The sequence below is a fragment of the Puntigrus tetrazona genome, chromosome 6 (genome assembly GCF_018831695.1).
Source record: "Puntigrus tetrazona isolate hp1 chromosome 6, ASM1883169v1, whole genome shotgun sequence".
NCBI classification, from domain to species: Eukaryota; Metazoa; Chordata; class Actinopteri; order Cypriniformes; family Cyprinidae; genus Puntigrus; species Puntigrus tetrazona.
Window position 1 is genome coordinate 21,145,645 of NC_056704.1, and position 15,900 is coordinate 21,161,544.

The window sequence follows — 15,900 nt, forward strand, 5'->3', positions numbered from 1 at the left end:
ATGAAATCAACAAGCAGATCAACATTAATCTAATCAACTTTAATTAGAATACTTGCATCTGATAAAAACAGATTTGAATAAATATCAACCCCTATTTACTGAGAGTATCCTCCGTATGTGCCCCAAGGAAATTATAATCTGTAATATCAAACTAATTCTTATTTTATCAGCATACTGATCACTCTCAGAATCCCTTATGTCTGACATTTGTTCGTAAAACATTTGCACCAACAATTAAGCATTAAAAAAAAAGTGAATGAGATTACTTACACAGCACATGCACATCGCCTCTGCATTATCAGTGACTGAATTATGGCATACTACTGATCCTGAGGACTGAAGAAAAACTAAATTTGTTGAAGGCACGTGTTTTTTGATAAATGTAATATTTGGTCCAAAAATCGTCACATTTTAGATGCATTTCTTTGTTGCATGTTTGCTTACACACAAAACAGAGGAGTGGAGACTAATTACTACATCCAGACCTAGTTGAGAGAGAATCTGTAGCACTACCTTCACCTGCTGTGTAAAATGTACCAGATTATGAGGTTTGCTCTGTCAAAATAACATGTGAGTGGAAATTTCAAACATGTATGCAACGCAAACAAATCCTTTCCAATTTTATGACAATACTCTGACAGCAGAAATGTGGAAACATGCACGAAAAAAGAAAAATGAAAATAGGCCACAGTGTTCTACACCTTGCAAACCAAGGCACAAATTCTGGAAAAAAAAACAAAAAAAACAAGAGTGCGTCATATTGCAAAGTGAAAACTTTTCAGAATACAGTTTGATTTGTATTAAATGAAGCCCATCTGTTGTGTTTGTTCCTGAAAGGTGTACAAAACAACTACTTTTGAAATATAAAGCTTATTTGAGAGCTTGTTCCTTGAGTAGAAAATCTGAACCATGCATACCATCTCAACCCAATAGAGCCCTTTATAATACTAGATCAAGTTTCATTAAACATGGCACTGAAGAAAACATGTAACAGTGTGTGTAAACACACTCGATTGCACAATATAGAAATCGATCTGCCCAAAAAACCAAAAGCAGTTTTGCAAAGGATTTTAGGATTCTGAAGAGACAAACTGCCCTGAATGTGTTTCTCATGCTGAGGACCTTTGCTGGCGTGATCTGAAATCGTAGCCAAACCCAAAAAACATGGTCCAAATTAAGACAACAGATGACAACAGAAGACAACTTCTATGTCTAAAAACACAACAACTGGTACTGGTTGATTTGCTGACCACTTCATGTGCAAAAACGAGACTTAAAAGTTCTCTGACTGGAGAGTTATTAAACCCCTCCAGGGGGTTTATACGTGTTGAGATGTCCAGGGACAGTACTGATGTCAGGACAGCCCCACCATGTGGTCTATTTGCCTCATGTATATGCTCTTTAGCGGAAGGCCGTAACGTCGCTCTTCAGGAATCCTTTCACACTATTAGACAAATGAAAATATGTCATTCTTATTTCTGCGACCACTTTAAAGGTCTATTGTCATGTCCCTGACAAAACACTACTTTATGAAACACTGTAGTGAAACATAGTGAATTGTTTTAAAAGTTTCATGTTTCAATGATCAAAAAAAGCACATTAAAAAATAAGTTGCTTATATTTTCACATTTAAAAATGTGTTCAAAGAAGCTAAAAAAAAGAAGTGGGGTCCATTGCCAATGTCTGATAATTATAAACAGATAAATATTTTTTGAGCGTAGAATTAGCATTTAAGCAAATATCCAAGGACAAGTTTTAAAGAAGCATTATAATTAACTAGACAAGCTGACTGGAAAAAATCCCTAGCCTTTAACAGATTTTATTTTAATACAAGACATTAAAATATTCCCACTACTATTCATATTCATAAAATGAAAGAAACGATACTGTGTATTAAATCAATTTCTTACGTTGCTTGTGTTAGCTGGGGGCTCATTATTAGGCTCTTCACATGGAAATTGGTCGTCCCAACTTTTCTCTCTGAAGCGCTGATCTATCGGCACTACGTGGCCTTCTGTAGTAAAGATGTACTTACTCTCAGACTTGTGCAGCGGGTTATCTTCATCAAAAAGCTGTAAAGCAATGTTAAATATCATTTATTAAATATCAGCTGCATAAAACTTAATGTTCGTCTAATAAACTTGGCTGACTATGTTTGTAGTTTCTCAAATAAAAGTATGGAAAAAAACTAGATAGATACCCAGGTGAAAAACAAGTACACTTCCATAATGTAATTAAAGTGCTCCATAAAGTGCACACTAATTTTGTACTTAATATACAAAATATTCTTTTCTAAGCATACTCAACTGTACTGTTTTGAGACACTATGTATAAAATGCCTTCTTAACATACTACCTTTGTATTTAAAAAATGAATTTAGTTACCACTTATATTACACTGGAGTGTACTATTGTATGAAAGATGGTTTCAAGTGTGCTACAAGTGGTAACTAAATACAGATAGTATGTTATCTTAAGAAGTACTAAAGAACCATTTTAAGCCTATGAAGTGCAAAATTAGTGTGCAAAAATAGAGCACTTTAATTACATTATGGACGTGTACTTGTTTTTTACCTGGATAGTAGACTAACCAGATAAAGGTATTTGCAGGTTTCGCTGAGGAAGAAACTTTCCATGCGATCTTCTTTGGACTTATCCACCACATGATGGAGAGTGGCATAACCACACCTGAAAAGCATTTAAACTAAATTAAGAATATGTTCTGAGAAAATATGGCAGCATTTCAGTTAAATCACTTTCTGCCATTTTAAACCATGTACCTGACTTTGGTATTTTTTTCAAGGCTTTCCAGAATGTCCATCCCAACATGAAGATAAAAAGGATTCTTGGTTGCCTGCAGAAAGTCAAATTTTTCATTAATTATGCTGAAATGATGTCGAAATATCTGATCAAAATGGCACCAGGTTGTACCTGATAGAGTAGGTATGTGGATTCAACTAGTTCTGGTCTCAAAGGGTAGAAGAGAACATCTGGGGCCTGCAGCTGCCAGTTGTATCTTTCCGGAAGAGCACCAAAACGCTTCCAGATTGCATAGTAGAAGGCATGAAGGCAAATAGCATTTTCAACATCTCCATTCAAAACCTAAGCAAACAGAGATGTGTGCCTGGTTAGAGCGCAAATTAAATGGATAACAAATTGCTATCAGTGGGTCTATTTGAACAATCCAAAGTCCAGTCTGGCACTAGAGTATGTAGCTATGCACTAGAGCAAAGTAGCAATGTATGTACTCATATAACAGAAACACACTATACAACTAGTTATTGATTTTTAATATTACATCAGAAAGCTCATGTTCATTATTATTAGAATTGTTCTACATAGTGAGCTGCATTAGAAGAAATAGAAACAGAATATATATATATTTCCCCCACCCCTTTCTGACTGTGTCTTCGATATTTGGGATATTTGGGCAAGTAAGGGTCTTTGCACTATGAAAGATTTGTATGAAAAATAAATATTTACCCCTTTCTCTTCTTTATCAGTTAAATGTAATTTTAATAGTCAACTCAATAGGCACTTCATTTCAAATATTACTCTCTTAAACAAACCTGGGTGCATGATTTGGTTATTGACATATCTGAAGACCAGTGGAAGAACATTCTTGTCTATTTGTGTCCTAATACAGTGTTTTGCCCACCACTATTGCCCCAATGCATTGTCCATTCTGTTGTATTGTATTTTGTTTAAAATACATTACACTTAAAAACATTTTTCAGGATTCTTAGATGAATAGTTATTGTTGAGATCATTTTTATTTATCCTTGCTGCCATTTTCGATTAATTCAATGGATTGTTGCTATAATAATTTCTTCAAAAAGAAAAAAGTATTGTCCATTTTTGAACAGGCTGTATTGTATTAGATTATATGAAGATTGAGTGAGAGAAGTCACTTAAGACATAGATTCATACCTGTAGACCTGGGAAGAACGCCTGCAGTGAATCAATCCATGTGTTCATGATCTGTCCGTTAAACATGTTCACATTCACATAGAGTGGTGGGTCGCCATCTCCTTCATTACATGCTTCTCTTCTGTAAAAAGTAAAAGACAAAGTGCACACTCAGACAAGTTTTGCCAACAAAAACATTAACAGTTTAATAAGAATTCCTAAATGAACACCCTGAATTACGAGATCAAAGTGGTACGCAACAACTTTTGCAGTTATCCAAACACTTACAGATAATTAATAACAACAATAAATGTCAATTCTTTTAACCAGTCATCATAACTACACATCCAGTTACACTTATAAAAAAATGTATTGCAATAGGTGCATTTATTGGCTGCAAACCATGTCACACTTAACCACAGATCCCAAGTGACACACTTTATCTGCAGGTGGTTAGACAACCACATGTAAATTCCTTTAGAAGCTCAAACTACAGCCAAACAGCTGTGGTAACATGCACACGTTTATATAATCACCCTCTTCTCAGGTGGCTCTGAATGCTCTCGTAAGCTGCAGAGAACATCCTGTAGTCTTCTTTCTCTCCAAACAAGATGTAGGACTTAAGGAGGTACTCATAGAATGAGTCCATGCCTGCACCGAGCCCGCTCTGCTTCCCCACCCATTGACCAGTCTGAATGTTCACCACATTCCCTGGAAGATGAACCAGAGAATAAAATAAAACGACACTAGAGTCAAAACAAACGAAAAAGTCAATATCTGTATAAGTGAAGTAATTGTATAAAGGGATAGTTAATTAATAAAAAATTACTTGCTTGAACGTGCGTTGAAGAATGACATGGAAGAGAAGACATTTTTAAACAGTCTTTTGTTTTCTTTGCACACAGAAGTATTCTCATAGTTTTATTAATTTAAAGTTGAACCACATGTATCACATGGACTATTTTAACAATGTCTTTACTACCTTTATGGGCCTTTGTGTGGCTGTCTATGCTGGTTCAGAAACCTCTCGGATTTCATCAAAAATATCTTAATTTGTTTTCCGAACAAAAACGAAACTCTTAAGGGGTTGGAAAGACATGAGGTCAAGTAATTAATGACTTTTGAATTAACTGCCCCTTTAAGATTAAAAAAGGCCAAAAAAGCAACCACTTACCCAACAGCCCAGTTTCATTGCTTCTCAAGTTCCAAAGAGCTTTAACAGCACGCCGGGCGACCCACTCAAACGTAGAGTCTCCAATCAGACGGCTCAGAATACCAAACTCCACAAGCAGAGAACCCGCCCCTGCTGTACAGGTCTCATTAATGCTGTCAGGAGGGACACCTTTCTTTAAATTCACCTGCACAAAAACATGGTAAGACATCAATATTAAATGCAGCAAAAAATGAGACAATATCTCTCTAAACCAGTGCTATGCAGGTTGGCCTGACCCTGGGATAGGGGATGCCTGTGCTAGTGTTTTCAAAGGCAGGTAGTAGTCGAACGGCCAGGTCATGTGCCAGGTGCAGCAGCTCATTATCATAGTCTTTCAGCGCTATGTCCCCAAATGGGTGCCGTGAATCAGTCAGCAGAATATGGGCCGAGATCAAACTGCCTAGAATTCTGAAAAAGGAACAAGTTCAGACCCAGATCCTGTTTTTAAACACATTTATTTATTTTAGGAGGTGGACGAAGAAGATCTCCATAATTATCACAATATGAAGGTTTTGTTCTGTTAGTAATCATGCTATAAACCACAGTACAGGCTCAAATGAAGAGATTCATTCAAGATTATTACTGCACCTAATGTTGGCCTCAAAGACTTGAACAGTGGAGTCCTTGTCAAAAGATACCGTGTCAATCACAAGCTTAACAGCTCGATGGAACTCGGTCACATTTCCAAGAACCTGCAGGGATGGGAGCACAGCTTTAATCACAATATATGAATGTACATGTATGACTATTGAGTTATTCTGAAGTTAAACAAAAGTGAAAAATTCCTGAGATTATTTGTAATTTATAGTCCTGGATCAAGATGCATAGTTTGTTCAGGTGAGGCCATATCTTTTGTTGATGTGTTGTGTGTTTTCTAGCTTGCTGAAAGTTAATCGTAAGCTCAGTAACACATTTATCATGAAACCTGCTACTCCTTTTCTTCTTTCTCTAGTAGTGAAGATCTCAGCATTCACGAAACATGAACAGAACAAATTTTAGCACTGGATTCGATACATGACTGTGTAATTTATGTTGAAGAACAAAATGTGAAAGTCTCTTCAAGGCAAACAAACCACAGATATTTACTCATAAATCATAAATTAGCAGTTTTAAAACCATAGGGTGAAATCTGTGACTTGAAAATGGTAATTCTGTTCTGGATTTTGGTGCTATAAACTTAACATGTTTTTTTGTTTTTTTTTAAATTATGCCATACAACAGTTCAGTAGAATTTTGTTGTTGCACCTTGGAAAAATTACAAAAGCATCCTTTTACCAACAGTAAAAAAAAAGTAAGCTAGAAAGCTTATTTAATTATTAACATTATCCAATACATTTACCAGTTTCTTAGAACAGGTTAAACCTAAGCCATCTGTACAATAAGCTGACTTACCAACAGTGTATCAAGAGCATCGATGAGGGTCAGAGAGTAGTTTCCAAGGACATCGTTGATGTTGATATTTGATCTAAGAGAAAAATGTTATTAAAATCCATTGGGACAGTCGTCCCTGAGAAAAAAAGACAGGTACAAAAAGAGCAAGAAAAACTAACTCAACTCAGTGAATGTAACTGAATTATTATCAAAAGATTAAAAGACAAATGCTTGATTAGCCACATTCTTATGACACAGGAATGTCATTCCTATTCAGCTCGTCTTTATCAGAACAATCTGCGTAAAGGAACTAAAGACTGATGTTCAGATATTACTTCTTTCCTGAGAATTTTCTAAAGCTTACAGCCTTCACAATGATCTAAGAAAAAGGATAATGACATTATGCAGCACAAAGTGACTGTGTTGTTTCATAAGATATAATAAAATATAGCTTACGGGTTGAGAACGTCAGGCCCTCGACCTTCACAAGCTATAGGGTTCAGTTCATCCTCTGGAAAAGCAAACTTCATGTAGTTATCATATCCGAAGTAAAACATGTCTCGGGCCATTCCCCTCATTTTGACTTTCAGAGCGTCTGGGAAGGAGCTGTACTTTCTGTCATATTCATCTCTGCCCTCCTGAAAGAAGCTGAGGTAGGATTTCTTTGGTGAATTCCCACTAATCTTGGAGCAGGTCTTTGCTTGAGGGTCTCGGTTGTCGAACACGTGCTGTGACCAAGCGTTAGTTTTGACGGTGGCCTGGTCGCCATCCTTGAGGAGTTCAATCTTATGCAAGTTGAACGTGAATTTGATGGGGAAGTCAAAGCCCCAGCTGGGTCCCAGTCCAAACACCAGCCACACCGCGCAATTCAGCAGCACCCTCAAAACAAGAAGACCCACGACTATTGACCTCCATTGCATCTTTGCCTGCCGTCGACCTTAAAAGTCATAATTTTCTTCGACTTCGCGACTTACCGAAGCGCAAAAGTCAACAGTTTTCCTCCTGCTTTCAGTTCTTACACACTTCCTGTCAACAAACCAGCCCCTCCCTGATCCTCATCGCCGATTGGCCAGCCGCCCGCAACGTCACGACAGAGGGCGCAAATCGTTCAGGAAGACGTAAATCATGCAAGTTGTAAGCAGCGGAAATGTCGTGGCAGCTCAACTTAAAAGCATCCCTGCATTTCTAAGCCAATGAGAAAATCACATGTGTGGTGTGACTTTTTAGCCTTATCCGTTTAGTTACTACTGACTACTGCTACTAATGCTACAATTACCTAATAATAATAATAATAATAATAATAATAATAATAATAATAATTGTTAATGGAAAAATTCAATTTGATGGCTTCAGCAGCATTTTATCAATTTATTAAATAAATATTTTGAATACTTCACCTAGTGAGCAACACAATACCATTTCCCCCTGGTTTTTTTTATTCACAATTCATTTTAATAGCTACAAATCAAAATCTTAAAACTGTGCGATGATCAAGGTTGAACTAAAATTAAATAGGCAGAGCAATAGCAATGTTTCATTGTTTTAATTAGCAGTAGCTTAAAGTGTACAGGTGTGCTGCACCTTTCAAACTTTAAATTAGAAAACAGGAGATGGCATATGCATGCATATCTTTACCATAACTTGAGATAAAAAAAAAAAGTAAAAAATCAGCCACAACAAAGCAAGATTCCTCCTATATGTTGACAATCTATTTATTGGTTCATCATATTTACAAAAGTGCATTGATAATAGTGGGGTTTCCAACATTTGCCTCTTTTCACGAATATTTAGTTGATAATGACAACAGTACAATAATCTACCTTAAAAAGCGTGCCTTCTGTTCTTGCAGTTCAAAGTAAGCTGTCTTTATCCAATCTAGTTCCAGGCAGGCACACCCGGTATACTGTTTATCTTGAGGGACAGATACACTGCACAAGGCACTTTAACTTCACCTACTCGCTCTCTCTCAGCTCACGAACTGGATGCAAAGACATCATTGAGCTAAATGAAAACCTTTACCAACAAAACATTCATCCTCTCAAATATACTTACACTCATTTCTGTAAAAATCTCTCTGAATCATCATTTGAACTGTTTATTTACTGGACTGCTCCTCGTATTTAAAGATTACGGGTTTCTCAACAGACAGTTTGGGGGAAAAGAGAAAAAGGAAAAAAAATAAAAGCAACAGTCCCAACAATATTACACGCTCTCAAGAGCATAACCTGACAGACTGGAGGAAAAAGGCAGAACACGATATTAAAGTTGAACTCTTCTCAGTTTTTAAATACATTTGTTCGGGGAAACCCCAAGTGGAGATCACCGGAGCTGCTGGGATTTGCAAAACCATGAATCCATAATGTTCATCTGACAGCAGGCTGTAAGAGGTGGAGGAACTCATTCTGCAGGCTAGCGTCTTTTAGCGACTGATGTATCTTTGACATGACTGATGCAGTTGGGAGGAGCTTGTGAAGAATTATGGGAACAGACGAGCAGGGTAGTGTGAGGGGGCGGTATGGAGAACTGTACAGTTTCACAAAGTGAGCAAGATGTGGTGTAAGAGTAACATGGCAGCGGATAAACTTGGACCTTCTGAAGACACTTTCAGCTTCTTCTTGACTTTGAGTGCTGGATTAGCCATTGAAGTGTAATGTCTGTGAGGTTCAGGAGACATAACAGTGTCATTCATGTCAGGCAGACTGGCAACATCATGTAGCAAACAAAACAACGCATCCTCATTACTTACCAATGTTATCTTTCTCTTTGCAGGAAATAGAGTAGCAGCAGATCTCCCTATCTTGAATAGCAGCCAGGTTCCTAAAGAAAATGCATGAGACAGAATACAGCAATTTATATGGTGTGGCTTGACTTCAGAATAAACTGTAAAACAGAAATAACGAAGCTCCTAAAACACTTAGCCAACAGATGGCAGTAATTCTCGCAACAACATGAGACCCCCCAAGCCACACAAACTTTCTCACCTTATCCAGACTGATGGTTAAAATCTCATACAGACATTATGAGTCATGTCATTCACACACAATTCATAAAAAAACATGAAAGAATCTCAATCTGACGCTGGTATAAAAAAAAGGTGGTGACCAAAGAGTGAAACCAAACTGAAACTGAGTTTTACAAATAGAGCATTCTTTTATAATGAAGATAAAAAATAAATCAACTGATATGATCTGAGCCTGTAATGCAATTTCTCAATTATTATAATTCTATTAAGTTTTCAATTATGGCAAGATAATCTTATTAGCATCATATGATTTGGCTGAATATGTTAGAGACTATAAAAGACATAGCCAGTCTAATCGTACATTTAGAAATATGAGCAATTGTAGCATTCAATGCAGCAGTTTTTTTACAATGTATGTCCTACCTTAATTTCCACCTCAAGAACTTGTTACATTAATGTTCTTTTGGCAAACATTTATGCAAATTGGCTAAAGAGAGATTATGGTTATTAATTAATTTCTCCACCTATGTGACCAAATTGGGTTTTTTTTTCTTACTTTTTTTATACATTTCAGTATAAATAACGTACATCTATTTAAGTATTGTCCCTTTTTGTTCCATGTTGACTTTAATTTAAAAAAATCAGGGGTAAAATCATCTACTGCATGAGTGTTGTAGAGCCTCTTACATTTTTTCAATTAGCTGTTTCTCATCCAAAGCATTAGGTAGATCTCTCTTATTCCCGAGCACCAACACCTGAAACACAAAAAACATTCATGAGAACTGATGCAAATAAAATGTTTAAGCAATGTTGTGCTGTAAAAACTAGGACAGGTGGCTTACAGGGATTCCTTGTAACTGTGGCTTGTCTAAAAGATTGTGCAGCTCATTTCTGGAAGCTTCAACCTTCTCCCGGTCTGCTGCGTCCACCATGTACCTTTGAAAGAAAATGAAAAAGAAACCAAAGAATGCGCATTTTATTACATTTTAATTAGGAAGATGTCCTTTTTTCAGCTCACAGAAGATGGATGCGTTAACACTTACACTATTGCGTTCACCCCACGACAGTATCGCTCCCACATGCTCCTGAACCTCGGCTGACCTCCTATATCCCAGATCTGTGCAATAATCGCACCCATGTTAGTTTAAGTATGTATTATTATTATTCCAATAAGCCAAGATTAATCATTAGGACCAAACCTTGATGGTGACATTGCCTTTTGTGACCTTCCTCATGTTGAACCCGACAGTTGGAATCATGTCTTCGCTGAACTGGCCTGACTGAGGAAGAAAGAAGAGAGAGAAAAAAAAAAAGATAGCGGATATTAACTCATGGAACTGCTTTTAATATTTTACCAGTTAGGTTTTGTTATTTGGTGGCTTTGACGCCTAATTTCTTTTCCTGTTGCTGTAAGCGTAGGCCTGCAGTCACTGGTATTTGAGGGCCTACCATCAGAAACATTTATTTGATCTATGATTCATAGTGAAAGTTCAATCAAAAATTAAGCCAGGAAATGTTTGCGTGGTACATTGCCATCTACTGTATTAACCTGCTGCAATTCTCAAATTCAGGTCACTGCCATTGTCTCTTCTGTCATGTAAAGATTTTGTGCCTTCATTGTGCAATCAACACCATCAAGGCACCGAATGTTAACAGTTTGAGAGCTTAAACTGATAAGCCATTCTGTGGTTGCAACAGAAGTTCACTCAATCTCAAAAAGAAATCTGCCATCTCATTTAGAAATTCATCTTTTTTACCATTAGTCACACCATTAATAACCACAAATGATCCAGGACTATGTGAATTGCTCATGTAAACCACAAGACCACCTCTCCTTTACTGAATCTGTTTTGATGTGGTCTGCCTTTATAGGAACAACTCCCTCCCCACAAACACTTTCCCTTTTTGTCACAGCGTTGCCAATAAACTTTTCTAAGCATTAGGACCACCTCCCAGTATTCTGACATACTCATTCGTTGCTTGACTGCATAGTCATATCCGCTATGCATGTCATTTCCTCCATTGGCTAATAATAGTGACGAACTATGCATGATAATAAACTAAATTATATTGAATTTTTACCAAAGATAGCTATATAATGATGCTTAATATACCATGCTATAAAACTACTCATAGTGAGATAAGATTTTGATCACAACGCCCACAAGTAGTTTATTCAGTTTAGTATATTTATTATGTTCTTAATTGAATTTACTAAGTGAAAAATAACTGAGAATATGCATGCTGCTTAGCAGTACACCGTACAAAAAAAAAGAAAAAAAAGAAAATGTTTACATCTCTGGCTGCATGGCTCTTGCAGCTAATGAACAAAAAAAATACAGAATCAGCACACTACCTCGGGATAACTAGTAACATGAAGATAACTAGCTACTTCATAAACTCATAGAGATCCAGACAGAGCTGGTTAAGTCAAAGATGCTTCAACAAGATATTCTGACGGAGTTTGTTTGAGCCTCAGGTGCAAAAAGGGCAGGGCAGAAAATCCTGCATCTCTGTGCCCTGATGAAAACATCATTGCACTTGTTGCTCTATTTAAACAATTAATGAGATACCAGTTCACACATGGCCACCTCGGGAGATGCAATTTCCACCTGAGGCGCTGAATTGATTAAACAGCGAGAGTCTATATAGAGATGGTGGAGTGAAGACAGCAAAAACTGTTCTCCCGGAGGCTGCGAGACAGCGATTCATTACATGGTGCAACAAAAAAAATTCAGCTGCAATATGTCAGGTCAGAAAACTCTAAACAAATAAATATGTCATTGTCTATACCTTACTGCCTTACATATCAATACAAATGTTAACAAATAAGAAGAAATGTTTGTTTCTTTCTATATAATTGGGAATTTATTTACGCGCATTTTTCAACCACCTTCTGTGATTCGGAGTTGAGGGGGTCTGCATTGATGAGGGAAATTCCCTCGTCTGCTTTTGCACGTCTAGTCACAAGTAGAACAGGTATATTTGTAGCAATAGCCATACAATACATAGTATGGGTCATAATTATACATTTTTCTTTTATGGCACAAATCAATAGAATATTAAGTAAAAAACTTAATTTTTGATTTGTAATATGTATTGATAAGAACTTAATTTGGACAACTTTAAAGGTAACTGTCTCAATTTGCATCCTCAGATTGCCTTATCGTTAACCATGCATTACTGAATAGCTTAGATTTATAAATCTTAAATTTAAAAAAATTGATCCTTATTAAAGTGTCAACATTTCATCAGACAGAAACTCACGAACTCTGCATTTGTTAATTTATTTGTTGCATACATTCTGTTCAGTTGAATCAAACAAAAATAAAAATCTAAGCGAAATGTCCCCAACCAATAAATATTCAAATTACATGATGCAAAATGCAAAGAAAGTGTGCTAATGTGACCAATTCATGATGATGAAGAATCCTAATCACATGATATATACACCATTGCTTATGAAAGGGCTCCAGGTTTAAGACTTCCCTTTAGCATACTCATGATTCATAAGCATGCCAGGCAAGCAGAACATCTTAAGCTTTAAAGAACTGTTCATCAAAAGGTCAACCAAATTTTGAAAAAGATTTTAAGAAAGTCCACACGTGCTCTCCAACAGCTTGAAACAAGTGATTACTGAAGACACCTAAGCTTTTGAGCAGCTTAAACTTTCTTAGTTTAAAAAAAAAAAAAAAAAAAAAATATATATATATATATATATATATATATATATATATATATATATATATATATATATACATACATATATTTAACTTTACACTATCTAGCCTTCTACTAAAGAAGATAAAGAAGAAATGTAACTGAACTACTGTGACCAGCATATTATCTTATTGTGTACTCATGCACTAAATCACATGATGAGGACGTCACTTGACCAGGAAGGACCGCATTAAAATGTTCCTGAGTCTTGTGACTAATGGCAGAAACTCCTACATTGTCTAAACTCACACAAACACACAAATACATACATACAGTACATTCCAAAATGCAGACACAGAAAGACAGTGGAATTCCTCTTTTTTTTAGATGATTGACAAACTTTTTAATGGTTACTGATAAATGTATATACATTGGTAAAAAATATTTGATTCAAAATGAATTCTTGTAATAATAGATTAAAACCGGATCATCCAAGGAATGCTATCATTAAGAAATAAAAATAAGATTAAATGACCTTCACACCACACCATGCACTAAAACATGATCAGACCGGCTCCCAAACATAAAGTGCCTTTAAATATACCAAAAGACAGTACTACAATTCTGTAACTAGCTTATACTTTAAAAGACAACTTTAGCTTTACTTTAAAAGACAAGAACTAATGTTTTGTCCACAATAAGGGGAAAGGTTTCTTCACCATTTAAGAATGTTTTTTTTATCATTACACAATACTATTAGGATTACACTAAACCTGACCAGTTAAACTATATTTTCTATGTACAACATTTTTTTTTTTGCACTGCTCTGAATTTAGGTTGGTTTAGAAATTATCTTTATTAGAAATTGGAATTATATACAATTTTACTTTTTATTTTTTTGCCCTCAAATGAGGTCCAGCCAGACTCGGGGGACTTGTTGCACCACCAAAGCAACTCAGTGCAATGAAGAGAAATAATATTTCACATCATTGCATTGAGTTGTGGACTTACTAGTGATCTATAGGATTATGCAGAAAAAGTATCAAGCAGCATATCACTGCCTCACTTGTATATGTGCAAAGACTCTAATAAGTGACTCATTTTTGATTGATGATACCTGCATTGATGAATACTGATGTGGAGAAGATAAAAAAGCAAAATGAGCTTTCTAGATCACACATTTAGTCTCCCAACAGCACAAACAAGCTCATCAAAAGAAACAACTACAACAGGATATATGAGCATGAAATGTGCTTATGATTTATTAACTGAAATATTAAACAGCCTTGGTGAATCTCTTTCTTCTTTAAAGGTGTACTTTAAAAATGTTTGTTCATGTATGTCTGGCTCTTATTTGTTCCTATATATTGCTTCCATATAATAGGACAGCTACCATGTACAATCACGAGAAAGGTATGGCTGTTTGCATGACAGCCGCATCAATTGTTACGATGGAATAATAATAATAACAACTCTATAAACTGCATGGTTGATCATGTGAAGCCAACACTGTGGTGCCCATGATGGGGTGACCTAATCTAAAAGTAAAAGAAACCTGCAAAAACAAAGCTGATACATCTGTGGTCCTCACAAGCTCATATTTCTGAAAAGTGCAGTGCAGACTAAAACATTTTTAATTAGAAAAACAGTAAAGGTGAAAGCTGAGAAATTACCGGGTCCTAAATTCCTGCATGAATCATTGTTTACTTCTAAGCTTTTTCGCGAACAAAAGCACTCTTTATGCATACGTAACATACATCAAACTTACCAATACATCCAGTTAGGTTTAGTTGCCAACATCGGTTGGATTTGGATTCCTCTTAAGAACTCAGATCAAGAAAACAAATGAGTTGCCAATATTACCAGTGGCTCAAGGCGTAAGTGTCACGTCGAGCTCATTTTACAATATGTATTTAGTAAACTGTCAACCGAGGTCAAAACAAACCACCCACTACGCAATCAAATTATTGATGGTCATCTGGGAGCTAATATTAGCCAGTTAGCTTTCGCAAAACCGTAAAATTAAGTCTGCTAAGCAAGTCTTGCCCACTTATATACCGTGAATTCAAGTGAAACTAGCTCCATTATCTATTATATGTGAGCAAGCGTGTGAAGCGCCTGGTTTACTGAACTGACATTCGGTTTCTTAGATTTGTTGAACTAGCTCATGCTAACCGCAAACACTTACCGCGATTACGTTAACAAACGTCGTTTTCCCCGAATACTGCAGCCCGACGAGGGTTAACTCCATTTCTTCCTTCCAGAAGAGAGACTTAAACCAGTCCAAGAGGCGGTTAATGAGGGCCAACATTTTGATGCCGGATTAAACAGGTCTGTTTAGGTTATGGTTGTTTGCAATGTTTTTCACCACTAGAATCGTAACGTAGTGTTTGGGAGGAACTGACCCGCTTGTCATATGACTGTGAAACGTTTGCGAACTCAGAGTGTGTCATGTGAGTTGAAGCTGCGCTACTCTTGCGCAGGCTTGCAGGAACGCTATTTCAGCTATTCGCTTCTTTGGAACTGAAGAAAGCCAGTCTAGTGTGTTTTTTAATATCATAAAGTAATTACTGTCCGCATTACAGTATATATGTAGCCACATACTACTGCTGTTAATGAGTTTTTATCGAGTTATGGTAAAGTTTTACCTTTAACTAACGTTGCCAAATAACAATAGGCCTACGTAAGCTATTTGAGTATTTTGTTTTTGGTATTATTTGTTCATTGTTAGTTCATATTAGTCAGATTAAAAATACTTTTTAATAATAATAGTATGTTTTAAAAAT

General features: G+C 36.2%; 2 protein-coding genes across 3 annotated transcripts; both read right to left on the reverse strand.

Annotated features, from left to right (window-relative positions):
* Nucleotides 1-20: 20 nt before the first annotated feature.
* On the reverse strand, nucleotides 21-7,513 carry edem1 (ER degradation enhancer, mannosidase alpha-like 1). Of its 2 annotated transcripts, XM_043241992.1 has the most exons (13): nucleotides 6,949-7,513; nucleotides 6,514-6,586; nucleotides 5,710-5,813; nucleotides 5,358-5,529; nucleotides 5,083-5,266; nucleotides 4,738-4,740; nucleotides 4,445-4,619; nucleotides 3,930-4,050; nucleotides 2,931-3,101; nucleotides 2,780-2,853; nucleotides 2,591-2,687; nucleotides 1,911-2,072; nucleotides 21-1,444 (listed from the first exon to the last, which is right to left on the reverse strand). In XM_043241992.1, the coding sequence occupies exons 1-13, from the start codon at nucleotides 7,410-7,412 to the stop codon at nucleotides 1,355-1,357; spliced, it is 1,890 nt and encodes a 629-aa protein (XP_043097927.1). In that variant the 5' UTR covers nucleotides 7,413-7,513; the 3' UTR covers nucleotides 21-1,354. The 2 variants fall into 2 exon arrangements, with proteins under 2 accessions (XP_043097927.1, XP_043097928.1); XM_043241993.1 differs by lacking the exon at nucleotides 4,738-4,740.
* A 666-nt stretch (nucleotides 7,514-8,179) lies between these two features.
* Nucleotides 8,180-15,527, reverse strand: arl8ba (ADP-ribosylation factor-like 8Ba). The gene is made up of 7 exons (XM_043242019.1): nucleotides 15,303-15,527; nucleotides 10,654-10,734; nucleotides 10,498-10,571; nucleotides 10,297-10,390; nucleotides 10,142-10,209; nucleotides 9,239-9,309; nucleotides 8,180-9,146 (listed from the first exon to the last, which is right to left on the reverse strand). The coding sequence occupies exons 1-7, from the start codon at nucleotides 15,423-15,425 to the stop codon at nucleotides 9,097-9,099; spliced, it is 561 nt and encodes a 186-aa protein (XP_043097954.1). The 5' UTR covers nucleotides 15,426-15,527; the 3' UTR covers nucleotides 8,180-9,096.
* Nucleotides 15,528-15,900: the final 373 nt, after the last annotated feature.